Consider the following 14321-nt stretch of genomic DNA (forward strand, 5'->3'; position numbering starts at 1 on the left):
TCAGCTTGCAAATGCTTATCCCCACGTTCCCTGAGGGTTTTCCCCTCCCCACTTGGCAATAATAATACAAATAACCAGAACCAGTGTTGATGACTTACCAGGCACTGGGCACTTAGATATAGGAGCTCGTTTGGACACTGTCCTCCCATGACAATTGGTATCCTCACTTTACAGAAGTGGTTACTGAGGCATAGCTGTTGAGTGGCCCAGACCGGCACCTTGGCTCTGAGCCACTTCGCTGTGCTGCCTCTGCTGTCTGATCCGGGCACAGGCCTCAGCCATTCCAAGCCCAGCTTTGCCACTCACTGGCTGTGTGACTGCCCAGCTGGGTAAACCCCATATCTGAGCATCGGTCACTCCCTCTGGGTGTGATGGGAAGTGAGGTATCATATGCAGGCTGCTCAGCACAATGCCAGGCACATAAAAGGTCCTGGGTGTATGGAGGCGTAATCGACATCGTGATTGTGAACTTGGCTGGGCTGCTGTCATCCCAGGGCAGGTGGGAGGCCGCCTTGGCCCCCCATGCCTATATCCATACCCCGCCGGACCCCCCTGTGCGAGGCAGGGCATCCACGTGAGGATTTAGACTTCTGTGCCCAGCCTTACCCTCCCCAGCCCTGGGGACAGAATCTGGAGCATCCAACTGCTGGAAGCCAGAGAGATTAGCCTGGGAGGAGAGAGGGCCGCCCCAGCAGCCGGTGGGGAGCTTAGATCTGAGCCCAAAGATGCAGGCCCAGGGCACAGGTGGTGCAGGGGCCAGAGGGGAGGACGGTGTGCACACCTGCAGCTTCCCTGCCTGGGTCCTGATTCTCCAGGCCTCTCTGAAGGCCAAGACCCCAGAACCTCCTAAGCAGCCTTGATCTCAGAGCCTCTTTACCTAAATCATTGTAGTTATTAGAGAAGTAGTCCAGGGGCGCCTGGCTGGCTCAGTAGAGTGTGCGACTCTTGATCTCGGGGTTGTGAGTTTGAGCCCCACACTGGGTGTAGAGATTACTTAAAAATAAAATCTTAAAAAAAAAAAAAAAGGAAAAGTAGTCCCTGTTCACGGTCACAAATTTTGAAAATACATTTAAAAAAATCATCCGCAATTGCTCCCACCTCAAGGTTAAAATTGGGAGTGTACCTTGTTGGGCTTTTTGCGTGTGTTTTTATTTATTTATTTATTTTAAGATTTATCTATTTATTTATTTTCGAGGTAGAGTGCAAGCCGGTGGGGGGGGGCAGAGGGAGAGAGAGAATCCCCAAGCAGACTCCCTGGCTGAGCACGGAGCCCGACTTCGGGCCTGATCCCAGGACCCCGAGATCATGACCTGAGCTGAAACCAAGAGTCGGCCGCTCAACCAACTGAGCCACCCAGGCGCCCCTGCTTTTTGTTTTTATATAGAGCTATAAACGCTTAAAAATGTGTGTGTGTGTGTGTGTGTGTGTGATTTAAAAATCCATGTTTGTTCTAAGTAATTGGAACAAGACAGAAGTATGTAGGATAAAATGTGAACTCGGTCCCTGTGACACTCCCCTCCAGGGGTCACCACGGTTCACACGGTTGAGGACAGATCTTTCCCCAGCTTCGTTTAAGCACACACACGAAACTTTTAACTTGTCCAGATAGATGAGATTGTTCTATGGATTGTTCTGCCACTTGCTTTTTTCACTGAATATTTTAGATATATTTTCGTATCAGTACGTATAGACTTATCACGTTCTTTTTATTTTGACTTATTTGTTTATTTCTTTAAGTAGGCTCCACGCCTGATGTGGAGCTTGAACTCATGACCCTGAGATCAAAGGTCAGACGCTCTCCCGACTGAACCAGCCAGACTCCCCTCCTGTTCTTTTTCTTTTTTCTTTTTCTTTTTTAAGGATTTTATTTATTTGCTTGAGAGAGAGCGAGAGAGCACAGAGGGAGAGGGAGAGGCAGACTCCCCGCGGAGCAGGGAGCCCAATGCGGGGCTCGATCCCAGGACCCTGAGAGCGTGACCTGAGCCGAAGGCAGATGTTTAACTGACTGAGCCACCCAGGCGCGCCCCCCCCCATGTTCTTTTTAATAGCTGCGTAATGTTATAAATTCCCATGACATGTGCTGTTGTACTGCGTGTCTAACAGTTGCATGGTGTGCCGTCACATCTGCCCCCTAATTTATTTCCCCAGTCCCGGAGGTTGCTTTTTCTTCTTTGCTGTTTTACTCATCCTGTCTTCCTGACCTGCTATATCCGTCCCACCTGACACAGTGGCTCCAGACCGGGAGACTTTGCCAAGTCCAACCACGTCTGACCCTTGGCCAAGTTAATCCATTCTTTGCAGGAGCCTGACCACGCAGTAGTCTAGGCCAGGCCTTTCCAAGGTGTAGTTCATGGAGGAATTACACCAAGAAGGGTTCAGTGCCAAGCAGCAAGGGGTCTTGCCTGCAGGACTCCTCAGTGCCTCTACTATGCAAATGTACGTTAGGAATCTCTAAGAAATTAGAGATAGAGCATATAGTATTATCCAAACTTTTTTGACCAGGAAGCCCTTTCTTTATGAAGCCTCTCATAGCAACTGCATCTTATGGAGTGCAACTTTGGAAACAGAAACGGAAGTTAGGTCTCCGACTACATTAAACCTAAAAGGATCAGTCCCAGGCCTCCTGCGTAGCAGCCTCAGTCACCACCTTGCAAGCCGGGTGCTCTAGCCATGCAGGACAGTTCAGTCGCCTCCAAAAGAAGAACGTGTTTTTTGCTCATGCAGTCCCTTCCACTGGGGATCTGACCTTCACCCACCACCATCTGTGTGCTCCCCGCCATCTCCTTTAAGATCCATCTCAGATGTTACCCAGGGAAGTCTTCTGTACATCCCACCCGCCCCAGTGACCTCCACGAAGGCGGGGCCAGGCCTGGGTCCCTGTTCTCCCCACTGGCCCGCAAAGGGTACTGCACACAGCAGACACGAGTACCTGCGTGATGGCTGGAGGGGTCGTGGAGTTGAGTGGGGTACGGGACCCCTCCCGAGCCCTGCCAGCCCACAGCCCACCTCTGTCCCTACAGGCTTTGTGGCCATGGTGAATAAGGCCATGAGCGCCAAGTTTGAGTGCCTGGTGGCAAGTGCAGAACAGCTGCTGAAGGAGCTGCCCTGGCCCCCGGCCTTCGAGAAGGACAAGTTCCTCACCCCCGACTTCACCTCCCTGGACGTTCTCACCTTCTCTGGCTCTGGCATCCCTGCTGGCATCAACATCCCCAACTGTGAGCTTCCTCAAGCCGCAGCAGTGGCCCCTACGAGTCGCCCCTCCCTCTGCACACCGTTGCCCTGGCCACGTGCCCCGCTCAGTTCTCCAGCCCAGCCCCATCCTCTTGTCTAGACTCCTTATCCATGGCCCTTGATTTTTGTGTCTTTTCCCTGATTCTCTCCCCACCTTCTCCAGATGACGACCTGCGGCAGACAGATGGCTTCAAGAATGTGTCGCTGGGGAACGTGCTGGCTGTGGCCTATGCCACGCAGCGGGAGAAGCTGACCTTCCTGGAGGAGGAGGACAAGGTGGGCACCGGCAGCCCAAGGTTGCGGACGGGCCTGGCCTGCCGGCGAACACACGAAGATGGGGAGCCCAGTGCATGGAGAGGGAAGAGCACGGCTGCCATCCTGGCTCTGCCGCTTCCTGGCCTGGTGGCCCTGACACTTGGCCCGTTGGCTCACCTGTCAGACCATGGAGGCAGTCCCTTCCTCTGGGTGGTTGCAAGGATGAGATGGGCCGAGCGGGGGCCCCATGGATCCTGGCAGGAAGGAGGCCACAGACCCTCAGTTTGGCAGCGGCGGCATCAGCAGGCTGTGTGGCTGTGGTGGGCCGGATAGCATGGCCTCTGCTTGTCTTGGCAGGACCTGTACATCCGCTGGAAGGGGCCCTCCTTTGATGTGCAGGTGGGACTGCATGAGCTGCTGGGCCACGGCAGCGGCAAGCTCTTCGTGCAGGTGAGACCTGGCAGCTCCCCTCCCCCATGATCCACCTGCCCAGGGTGAAGCTCTTTGTCTTTGCCCTCAGGGGCTTTGGATTAGGTGGGGAAAATGGCCCCTGAAGGAGGGAAGTTCCTATCTCACCCTCTCCCGAGATGCCCCGGGAGCCCCAAGGGTGCAGTGCCCGCAGGACAGTCCAGCTGAGGTCACCTGCACTGGAGGAATGGCTTGGCTCAGGCCAAGGAAGCCTGCCCTGGAGGTGTGACTCAGCCAGCCCCAGGGACAGCGAGGCTGTGAGGGGCAGTCTCTGCAGGCTCCCAGTCCTGAGGCTGTGGCATGGTCTGTCTTTGGACTACTATTCCCTGGAAAACCTGTACCTTTCCAGGTATTAATAAGGAGTGAGTCGCTTCTCGCGAGAGCAGCCCCTTCCTGCCAGCCAGAGTGGCTGGAGCCCCTGTGACACCCACTCAGGGAATATAAAGAAGACAGACAGCCTTTCTACCAGGGTGAGGAGAGCCCATTAAGGACCCCTAGCACGGAGCTGCACAGATGAGATGACCAGAGGCGGGCAGGGCCAGGACATCAGAGAGAGCGGGGTTCTGGTTTGGGTCTCCTCCCTGCGAGGTGCGGCACATCCCTGAGTCAGGAGGGGCTGGAGGTCAGGACAATTCAGAGAGCAGCGAATGGGGCAGTAGCCTGGCCCTAGCCTTGTCCTAGTTTTGAAGTCAAGGGACGTGGGAACAAATGTGGCCACTCCGTGTCCTTGCACAAGTCAGTTCTCCTTCCTGAGCCTCAGTTGGCCCCTCTGTAAAGCAGGGACCCTGACTGCTACCATACGGGCCACCATGAGGAATAAAAGCAAATCCCTAGGGCTTGCCTGATACAGTAGGCCCTCTGGAAATGGGTTTACTGTCAAGAGATAGTGTGCGTGGAGGTTATGTGCTCTGATTCCACTTTGGGGCTCACAGTCTCTGGGCCTCATTTTCTTCCTTTATGAAGTGGGGTAATAGAACCTTCCGGGGGGGGGTGGTTGTGAGGAATAAATGGATGGTGCATAAAAGACACTTGGCACACGGAGTGGATCACGAGGCTGATGCTTATCGGAGGTAGAGAATCCCAGGCTGTGGTCTCTGCCAGCGTGGGGAGAGGGGCTGGGAAGCACGTAGGGGAGCAGCAGCCAAGCTTTCTAGCCCATCCTCTGGAACATGTCTGGGGTCCGGAGATCCCAGGGCTGGGTTTTCACGTGGCTGGGGGCTCTGAGAGGGCAGCCAGGGTCACAGGACTCCGGTTCGGAGGCAGCAGCACACGGATGGCACTCAAATCCCCGGGCTGAAGTACTGGGCTGGGATAGAGGCACCTTTCCCTCACTTGCCCCATGTCCTGACTCTTCTGCAGGACGAGAAAGGAGCATTTAACTTTGACCAGGAGGCAGTGATCAACCCAGAGACGGGGGAGCAGGTGAGGGCGGCCTCGGCGGAGCCCCCTGGGACTGGGAGGCTGGGCCTGGCTGGGGTGACAGCTGCCCCTGAGCCTACTTCCTGGGCCTCCCCTCCCAGATTCAGAGCTGGTACCGGAGCGGGGAGACCTGGGACAGCAAGTTCAGCACCATCGCCTCTAGCTATGAAGAATGCCGCGCTGAAAGTGTGGGCCTCTACCTCTGCCTCAACCCCCAAGTGCTGGAGTACGGGCAGCAGGCATGGGGGGTGGGCCTCCCTTGTGGACAGAGGGCGCACTGGCGGGGGTCAGGACCCAGGCAGCCTCTGACTGCCCCTGCCACCTCCCTGTCCCTCCCCCAGGATCTTTGGCTTCGAGGGGGCTGATGCAGAAGATGTGATCTATGTGAACTGGCTCAACATGGTTCGGGCTGGGCTGCTCGCTCTGGAGTTCTACACCCCTGAGGCTTCCAGCTGGAGACAGGTGGGAGCCGGCAGGGGGAGGCCTGCCGCGGGGGCCAAGGTCAGGATTCTAGGTGTAGGGATGGGACAACTGTATCACCCTAAGAGGCGCATGAACTGGGTTTAATCCCAGACTCCACTGCTTATGGGGTAAGTCACACTGTTGTGAGCCTCAGTGTCCCTGTCTGTGCAATGGGAGTGATAATCTCCCGGCCCGCCTCTCAGGGCAAATCAAATTAGGTGATTTTACTACGACTGGTAATAGCTGACTTGTGTCAGATTTAACTCTGCCACACACGGTTCTAAGCACTTTACCTGAATTAACTCTTTGTTCCCCGTGTCAACCCCAGGAGGTAGGTGCTATTATTACTCTCATTTTAGAGATGAGGAAATTGAGGCACAAAGAGATTAAGTAACTTGCTGGTAAGTAGCAGAGCCAGGATTCAAATCCAAGCAGTCTGCCTCCAGAGCTGTTAGGCTAGGCTGCTCGGTTATGACATGTACTTTGGAAATCGGGTGAACAATAGGAATGTTCTTAAAAGTCATACAAGTATGTTTGGAGGAGGCAATCTTATGTCATCAGAACAACACACGTTTTAGAGTCAGGAAACTTAGGTTGGAGTCCTTGATCTCCCTTAACAGCGGTGTGACCCTGTGTGACACTTCACCTCTCTGGGGCTCTGTTTTGTCATCTGTAAACTGGGGTTCATGATGCCCACTTGGTCCCACTGTTGAATGCAAACAAGATTGTAGAAGAGAACATGCTTGGTGACCTGGATTGTATCTGCTGTCATCAGAGTGGGCTCTGGAGCAGCGAAGGGCATGGTGGTTGGTAAGGGAAGCACAGGGCTCTGGGATCTGCCTGGAAATGGCCTTCCTGTTTCCCAGGGCAGCCTGCCTTCTCCTGTGAGCGGAGAGGGGTGGAAGCATTTAAGGGGAGAGGAATAGGCAGAAAAGACCCACAGAGTGAGGAAAGTGGTAAGAATAATCGACAATTAATGAGCACGTACTATATATCAGGCTTTGAACCAAGCTTCTGATATGTCTTATCTCAGGGATATAAACGATTCCTTTCTTCTTGGCTCCGGCAGGCTCACATGCAGGCCCGGTTTGTGATCCTGAGGGTCTTGCTGGAGGCTGGCGAGGGACTCGTTACTGTCACTCCCACCACAGGCGCTGATGGGCGCCCAGATGCCCGGGTCCGCCTTGACCGCAACAAGATCCGGCCTGTGGGCAAGCCCGCCCTGGAGCGGTTCCTGAGGAAACTTCAGGTAAGTGGAGCCCTCTTGCCCGCCAGCCTCACCCTGTCTCCCCACCCTCGAGGCACTGCCTCGTAGCCTTCTGATCATCCATTCGATTGTTCATTCATTCATTCATTCATTCATTCATTCATTCATTCATCAGACAAGTGTGTGTACTAAGTGTTACCATATGCCAGGCACTGAGCATAAGTTGTAAGCAGTTTCTTATGTTGTAGTGAATGTGTAAACAATAGTGAATGAGATGATTTCAAATCATGACAAGAGCTGGAAAGACAATAAAACTTGGTGATACGATAGCAAATGAGATTAGAGGGGAAAGGAATGCAGAGCCTCCTTAGCCTGGGTGGTCAGGGAAGGCTTCTTGGAGGAGATGGCGTTTAAGCTGCAATTTGAGTGCCAGGCAGGAACCAGCTATGAGAAGGTCTAAGAGCAGAAGAAACAGAAAGCACAAAGTCTGGTTTGGAGACTGGAATGAGCTTTGTGGGTTGAGGGACAGAAGGAGGCCTGGAGCTTAATGGGTGAAGGACAGTGGTCAGCATGGCCCTGGCTTCCCTCCTACGTAGGAATGCTTAGAGTCGGGACCTTTTGGGGTGCTGATGTCAGTATTAACCAGCCATGTAATTGGGGCAAACAAACTCTGCTTTGCTGGGCCCCACTTTTCTCATCTGTTAAATGAGATACATCCCCTGCCTCACCGGGCAGGAAGCAAATGACACAACATACTGAGCAAATAGAATGTTGCGAATCCAAGCCAGTGTGACATTAGGTGTGGCCCATGGACTGGCAGCATCAGCATCACCCAGAAGCAGCCAACAAATGCAGATTCCTGGGCACCACCCCAGACCCATTCAGAAATTGTGAGAGCAGGGCCCAGGAATCTGCATGTTCACCTGCCTGCCAGGCGAGTCTGACGTTCAGCAAAGTTTGAGAACCACTCAAGGCCCGCTCTTCACCGTGCAGTACCTTCTGTTGGAACTGGGTCCTGCTTTTTCAACCGATAGAAGGCCCAGCCTTCAGTTCAGCAAATATCTCCATGATGATACTCCCAGCTGTTTTCAGAAAGGATTTAACACATTTTTTAATAAAAGTTATGTGTTTGGCCATTAAAGTAAAATAAAATTAGAAATTAAAAATCAGGTGACTCTGTAGGTTGAGCATCTGTCTTCTGCTCAGGGCATGATCCCAGGATCCTGGGATCGAGCCCTGCATCAGGCTCCCTGCTCAGTGGGGAGCCTGCTTCTCCCTCTCCCACTCCCCCCACTCATGTGCTCTCTCGCTCTGCTCTCTCTCTCAGATAAATAAAACTTAAAAAAAAAAAATCGGTAGAAGCAGGGGCTCCTGGGTGGCTCAGTAGGTTGTGTCCGACTCTTGATTTCGGCTCAGGTCATGATCTCAGGGTCCCGGGATTGAGCCCCGCATCAGGCTCTGCACTCAGCATGGAGTCTGCTGGAGATTCTCTCCCTCTCCCTTTCCCTCTGCTCCTCCCCCTGCTCTCTCTCTCTCAAATGAATAAACTCTTAAAAAAAAAATCAGTAGATGCAAAATGCAGTATGGGTCTTGGATCTGGAATAGAAAAAGGTCATTAATGGGACAACTAGTGAAATTCAAAAAAGCCTAGAGTTTAGCTGATAGTAACGCACCAGTTTTATACAGTGTTAACAACAGGAGAAACTGGGCAAGGGGCATATGCAAACTCTCTGTTCTATCTTTGCAACTTTTCTCTCTATCTTGAATTATTCTGAAGTAGTTCGTTAATAATTATAAGTCCTACTGGATGAAAGAATCAAATCTGCCAAGTCCTAGTCCAATGATGAACTGGGACCGAGTATCAAACAAGCACAGAGTGTCCCATTCGAGGGACTGAGCCAGTTGGGTCTCTGTGTAAGAGGAATCGTTCAGCAGGACAGACGGTCTCCTCAGCAATAGCTTTACAGGACGTACGGAATATGGAAGCATCGTTGGTGTGGCTCTTTGTCTTATCAGCCCCCTAGCAAAAGCCAAGAGCACAGCAAGGAGATAGCAAGTAGGGAGGATGAAGACATTTCCACAAGGAGAGGCTTCAGCCAGGGTCACAAACGCTGTCCTTTTTGGCTCACCTCGTGTTGTGTATAAATCTGTATTTCTGGCTTCTCGGGAGGACTGGCATCGTAGGCTCAAGTCCCATGTAAACAACGGGCAGAAATAGCAGCAGCCCCCACATCCGGGCATTTGGACGTGGCATGACTCTCCGCTTCGCCAGGCCTCCTCCCTGTTACCTGTCTCGCCTCCCACTGGCATCCATGTTACCGGCTTTCCGGTTTAAGCTGCTGGGGTCTGACATGTCGGCTCGGCGAATGTGTGTCTGCTACTTTCTGGGTGCTCCGTACTACTGGGAAGAGAGAAAGATGAGATGTTCTCTTTAACTGTCCCTCCGGAGGTCCCCCCTGCCCCCCGGAGAATCCTTGTAACCCTGGGTCTGAGGGGTAGAGGCTTACTTGGAGGGAGCCCTAGGAGGAGTCCTACTTTGCCACCTGCAAACTGGCCGAAGTAAGGATCAGACCCACAAAATGTCAGATATTTGGAAAAGAACCAAATGGAACTCCCAGAAATAAATCGTATCACCACTGAAACTAAAAATAGGCGGGTTAAACAGGTTTGAGGTCCAGCTAAAGATAAAAGAAAGCGTAGAGCATGTGGCACAGAGACCAAGATAGAAAATTTAAGAGAGGTGAAGAGTCATGGGGGACAGTGCGGAAAGGTCTAAGGTGTGTAAACTGAAGCTCCAAGAGGAAAGGAGAGCAAGAAGGTGGGAGAAGGCATTAAATAAATAAAAATTAAAAATTAAATGAAATGAATAAATCTTTAAAAAAATAAAGATGGGGGAGGGGCAGCAAAAGGGGGTAAAGGAGAGAAGCGGAATCCTTGCTGAGTGCGGAGCCTCAGGTCTCAATTCCACGACCCCAAGATCATGGCCTAAGTGAAAACCAAGAATCGGAGGCTCAACTGACTGAGCCTCCCAGGCGCCCCAAAAAGAATTTTCTTAACTGATAAAGAATGTCTCAGAAAATGAAAATACAGTCACTATCATCTGTTCAAACACTAAAACGGCCCCTTAAAAATCAGAAAAAAAAAAGACAAAAATGCTCCCTATTTCCACGTCTGATCAACAGTTTGCTGAAGGGCTTAGCTTTTGGAAGGAAACAAGATAAAAAATGTAAAGTTTAGGCATTAAAAAGGAAGAAATAAAACTCTTCGTGTTGCAGATTATATGCCTAGGCAAGTCCAAAGAATCTACAAACAAACTGATGAAATCAATAAAAGTTTCATAAGGTTGAATAAAGTCCCAAGGGGAGGAACGCCTGGTTGGCTCAGTCGGTTAAGCATCTGCCTTTGACTTAGGTCATGATCCCAGGATCCTGGGATCCAGCCGCCTGACCAGCAGAGAGCCTGCTTCTCCCTCTCCCTCTGCCCCTACCCTCCCCCCACCCCCCACCCCCGGCTCGTGTGCTCTCTCTTGCTCACTCTGCTCTCTCTCTCAAATAAATAAAGTCTTAAGAGAAAAAAGTCCTAAGAGGGTTTTTCATGGAACTTGACAAGCTGATTGCAAAATTTATTATTTATTTATTATATTTTAAGAGTGTGCAGGGGGGGGAGGTGCAGAGGGAGAGAGAGAATCCCAAGCAGACTCCCCACTGTGTGCAGAGCCCCATGCAGGGCTCGAGCTCACAACCCTGAGATTATGACCTGAGCCGAAGTCGAGAGTTGGACGCTCAACTGACTGAGCCACCCAGGCGCCCTGATTGTGAAATTTAGACGGAAGCATAAAGGATCACCAATAAGGAGCCAAGACACTCCTGAAGCAAAACAGGTTGGGGGACTCGCCCCAGATACCAAAATTCATTCTAAGATAATTAAGTTCGGTGTGGCCCTGGGGCAGGAATAGACAAATTGACCAGTGGAACAGAACCAAGAACCAGTCTTTGACTCTGGTGTGTGACAGAAGGGACATTGCACACCATGAGAGAAGGGAGGGACCATTTAACAAGTCATGCTGACAACAGGTTATCCTCATGCAGAGACGAACTGGATTTCCGCTTTCCTCCATACGCAAAGTCAGTCCCAGGGTTCATGGCTTACGTAGAAAAGGCAAAATTTTTAACAGAGAAGAATATCTTCATGACCTCAGAGTGAAGGAGAATTTCCCTAAGCACAAGAAGCACTAGCCATCAAGGATAAGATCAGTCCCTTTAACTACATCAAAGATAGCTTTTTGGGGGGTACCTGGCTGGCTCAGTCGGTGGGGCATGTGGCTCTTGATCTCAGGGTTGTAAGTTAGAGCCCCACGTTGGGTGTAGAGATTACTTTAAGTCTTTTAAAAATAAATAAATACGTAAATAAAATTAAAAATACAAATAAGAGTAGCTTTTATTCATCAAAAGTTACCATAAAGAATAGGAGAAGACAAGTCTTAAACTAGGATAGGGTCTTTACCACTTAAGTGTGAACAAAAGGTTAGTATTTAAATATATAAAGAACTTAAAAAACAAAACAAAAAAAACAGCGAGGAAGAATAGACAACCCTGCAGAAAAATAAGCAAAACTCATGAACCGAAGTAACACATCAGCTTATGGGAAGATGTTTAACCTCTTGAGCAATCGGGAAAGCACGGCTTAAACCACATGAGCTCTATACCCACCAGCTTGGAAAGATGAAAAACTGCCGGCAGCGGCCTGGCACGCAGAGCGGGCAGGGCTGCCAGCCGCCGCCTCCGGGAGCATCAGCTGGTGCAGCGGCTTCGGAGAGCAGCGTGGGCTCGTTGACCTCCAGAGCACCGATTCTCCCGGGGAAACCTGCGTCCGTTCATTCTGTTCAGCAGGAGGCGCCCGGGTGTGCACGGCGGTGCTGAATAGCAGACAGCCCCGCTGCCCCCATCACCGGAAGAGATGCACCTGCGGGTGTTTGTACGGGGAACCGTGGACAGCAGTGAGGAGGGTGAACTCAGGCTGCGTGCCCAAACACAGACGAACCTCACACGGAGCTCGAGCAGAAAAAGCAAATCACAGGACATAAGCAAAAGTTAAAATAACATGGTCCAGAGCAGAATTCAGGGAACATAAAGGAATGATAAGCACAGAATCGAGGATTATTTCCTCAGACAGGAAGCCCCGGGATGCAGTCAAGGGAAGAGCTAATTTGGGGCCCCTGGCTGGCTTAGTAAGTAGAGCATGCGACTCTTTTTTTTTTTTTTTTACGATTTTATTTATTTTGGGGGGTGGTGAGGGACAGAGGGAGAAGCAGACTCCCTGCTGAGCAGGGGGCCCGACGCAGGGCTCAGTCTTGGAACGCCGGGATCATGACCCTAGCCAAAGGCAGGGACTCAACCCACTGAGCCACCCAGGTGCCCCAAGCATGAGACTCTTGATGTCAGGGTTGTGAGTTCAAGCCCCATATTGGGCATGGAACCTACTTAATTAAAAAAATAAAAATTAGGGGCGCCTGGGTGGCACAGTTGTTAAGCGTCTGCCTTTGGCTCAGGGCGTGATCCCAGCATTCTGGGATCAAGCCCCACATCAGGCTCCTCTGCTAGGAGCCTGCTTCTTCCTCTCCCACTCCCCCTGCTTGTGTTCCCTCTCTCGCTGCTGTCTCTGTCAAATAAATAAATAAAATCTTCAAAAAAACCAAACTACTTTCTAAAAAAAATAAAAATAAAAAAGTTTTTTTAATTAAAAAAAAAGGAGAGAACTAACTCTTAAGGTGGGTGCTGGTTGTATGGGTGTCTTATTATATTTTATCACCTATGTATTATATTCTTTGTAACCTATATATTAAAGCCTAATATATATACTATGTATTTTATGGGTGTGAAAAAAAGTTTTTTTAAAGAGGATGATGGTAATGCTTTCTCTGTCTACAGCTCAAATGAGAAACATTAGCTTCACTTTACTAGGCACTTACTATGAGCTAAGCCCTTGATCTACATTTCTCCCGTATTCAGCACAGTAATACGGTGAGAGAGCAGATACCGTCCAGGCTGGGCACAACCGGCTGGGGCCCCTGGCAAAGCCCCATGGGGGCACCGGGGGTGCCCGTCATAAGCAGTAATCCCTTCTGCCTTCCCACAGGTGTTGAAGTCCACAGGAGATGTGGCCGGAGGCAGGGCCCTGTATGAGGGGTACGCGGCGGTCACTGATGCGCCCCCTGAGTGCTTCCTCACCCTCAGGGACACAGTGCTGCTCCGCAAGGAATCTCGGAAGCTCATCGTTCAGCCCAACACTCGCCTTGAAGGTAATGGACTCCCCAGCCCCCTCCGATGGACAAAGGAGGCCTGGAACCCATCCCTGGGCTCAGGAAAGTCTCCCTAGGGTGACTCCTGCCTCTCTCCCTCCCTGCCCCAGGCCTCCCCATGCCAAATCCTAGGCCCCAAACCTTGGCATCTGTCACCACCACCCCACACACGCAGGGCTGTGCTGCTTATAACACAGCAACCGGAGGTTTGTGGAAGACCCACAGAGCAGGGGCTAGTGGAACAGACAGACCCCGGGCTCATGGGGAGGCCAGGCATGGTCCTGGGGAATCAGGCCTGTCAATGCCTGGGGATGAGGTGAGGGGGAGGCATGAGCTGGAACCCAGCAGGCTGGTGGAACCCAAAGGACAGTGTGACTCTGCAGAGCCCAGGAGAGAGATCACAGCCCCCTGAGCCCTCTCCCTTCTCAGGTGATGACTCTGTTTCCAGAAGCCCTGAGCCTGTCTCCACTGCACCTGTACCTGTTGTATTAGAGGCCCTTGCTGCATTCACTTTCCTCTCACGTCCTGACCTGTCTTTCCTGATGCTGGTCACGTGGGGCACCTAAGCAGGGGTGGTCCCACGCAGTGTCAGAGCTTCCGAGCTGCTCTGTGACCTTGTCTTCATCCATAGAGCAGTGTTGATTGTGTGCTGACCCTGCAGCAAACCTGAATTAGGGACTTCTTCCAGTTCTTACTGCTTTCCGTGGCTTCGCTCTTTTAAATCCTCACCACATTGGGGCGCCTGGGTGGCTCAGCGGGTTAAGTGTCTGCCTTTGGCTCAGGTCATGATCCCAGGGTCCTGGGATGGAGTCCCACATGGGAAGGGGGGGCTCTTTGCTCAGCGGGGAGCCTGCATCTCCCTCTGCCTGCTGCTCCCCCTGCTTGTGCTCTCTCTCTGACAAATAAATAACATCTTCAATCAATCAATCAATCAATCAGTTAATCCTCACCAGAGGGGCACCCGGCTGGCTCAGTCAGTAC

General features: G+C 51.6%; 1 protein-coding gene across 4 annotated transcripts in view; it reads left to right on the forward strand.

Annotated features, from left to right (window-relative positions):
* Positions 1-14321, forward strand: part of DPP3 (dipeptidyl peptidase 3) — a 33002-nt gene that overhangs the window by 16199 nt on the left and 2482 nt on the right. For all 4 annotated transcript variants that reach the window (XM_045775685.2, XM_045775686.2, XM_045775687.2 and 1 more), the window contains exons 10-17: positions 3021-3215; positions 3395-3507; positions 3844-3936; positions 5314-5376; positions 5475-5599; positions 5715-5835; positions 6905-7084; positions 13178-13340. In XM_045775685.2, coding sequence (XP_045631641.2) covers positions 3021-3215; positions 3395-3507; positions 3844-3936; positions 5314-5376; positions 5475-5599; positions 5715-5835; positions 6905-7084; positions 13178-13340 — 1053 coding nt within the window. The remainder of the gene's footprint in view (positions 1-3020; positions 3216-3394; positions 3508-3843; positions 3937-5313; positions 5377-5474; positions 5600-5714; positions 5836-6904; positions 7085-13177; positions 13341-14321) is intronic.

The sequence above is a fragment of the Ursus americanus genome, chromosome 24 (assembly GCF_024610735.1).
Source record: "Ursus americanus isolate L20-20 chromosome 24, mUrsAme1.1.p, whole genome shotgun sequence".
NCBI classification, from domain to species: Eukaryota; Metazoa; Chordata; class Mammalia; order Carnivora; family Ursidae; genus Ursus; species Ursus americanus.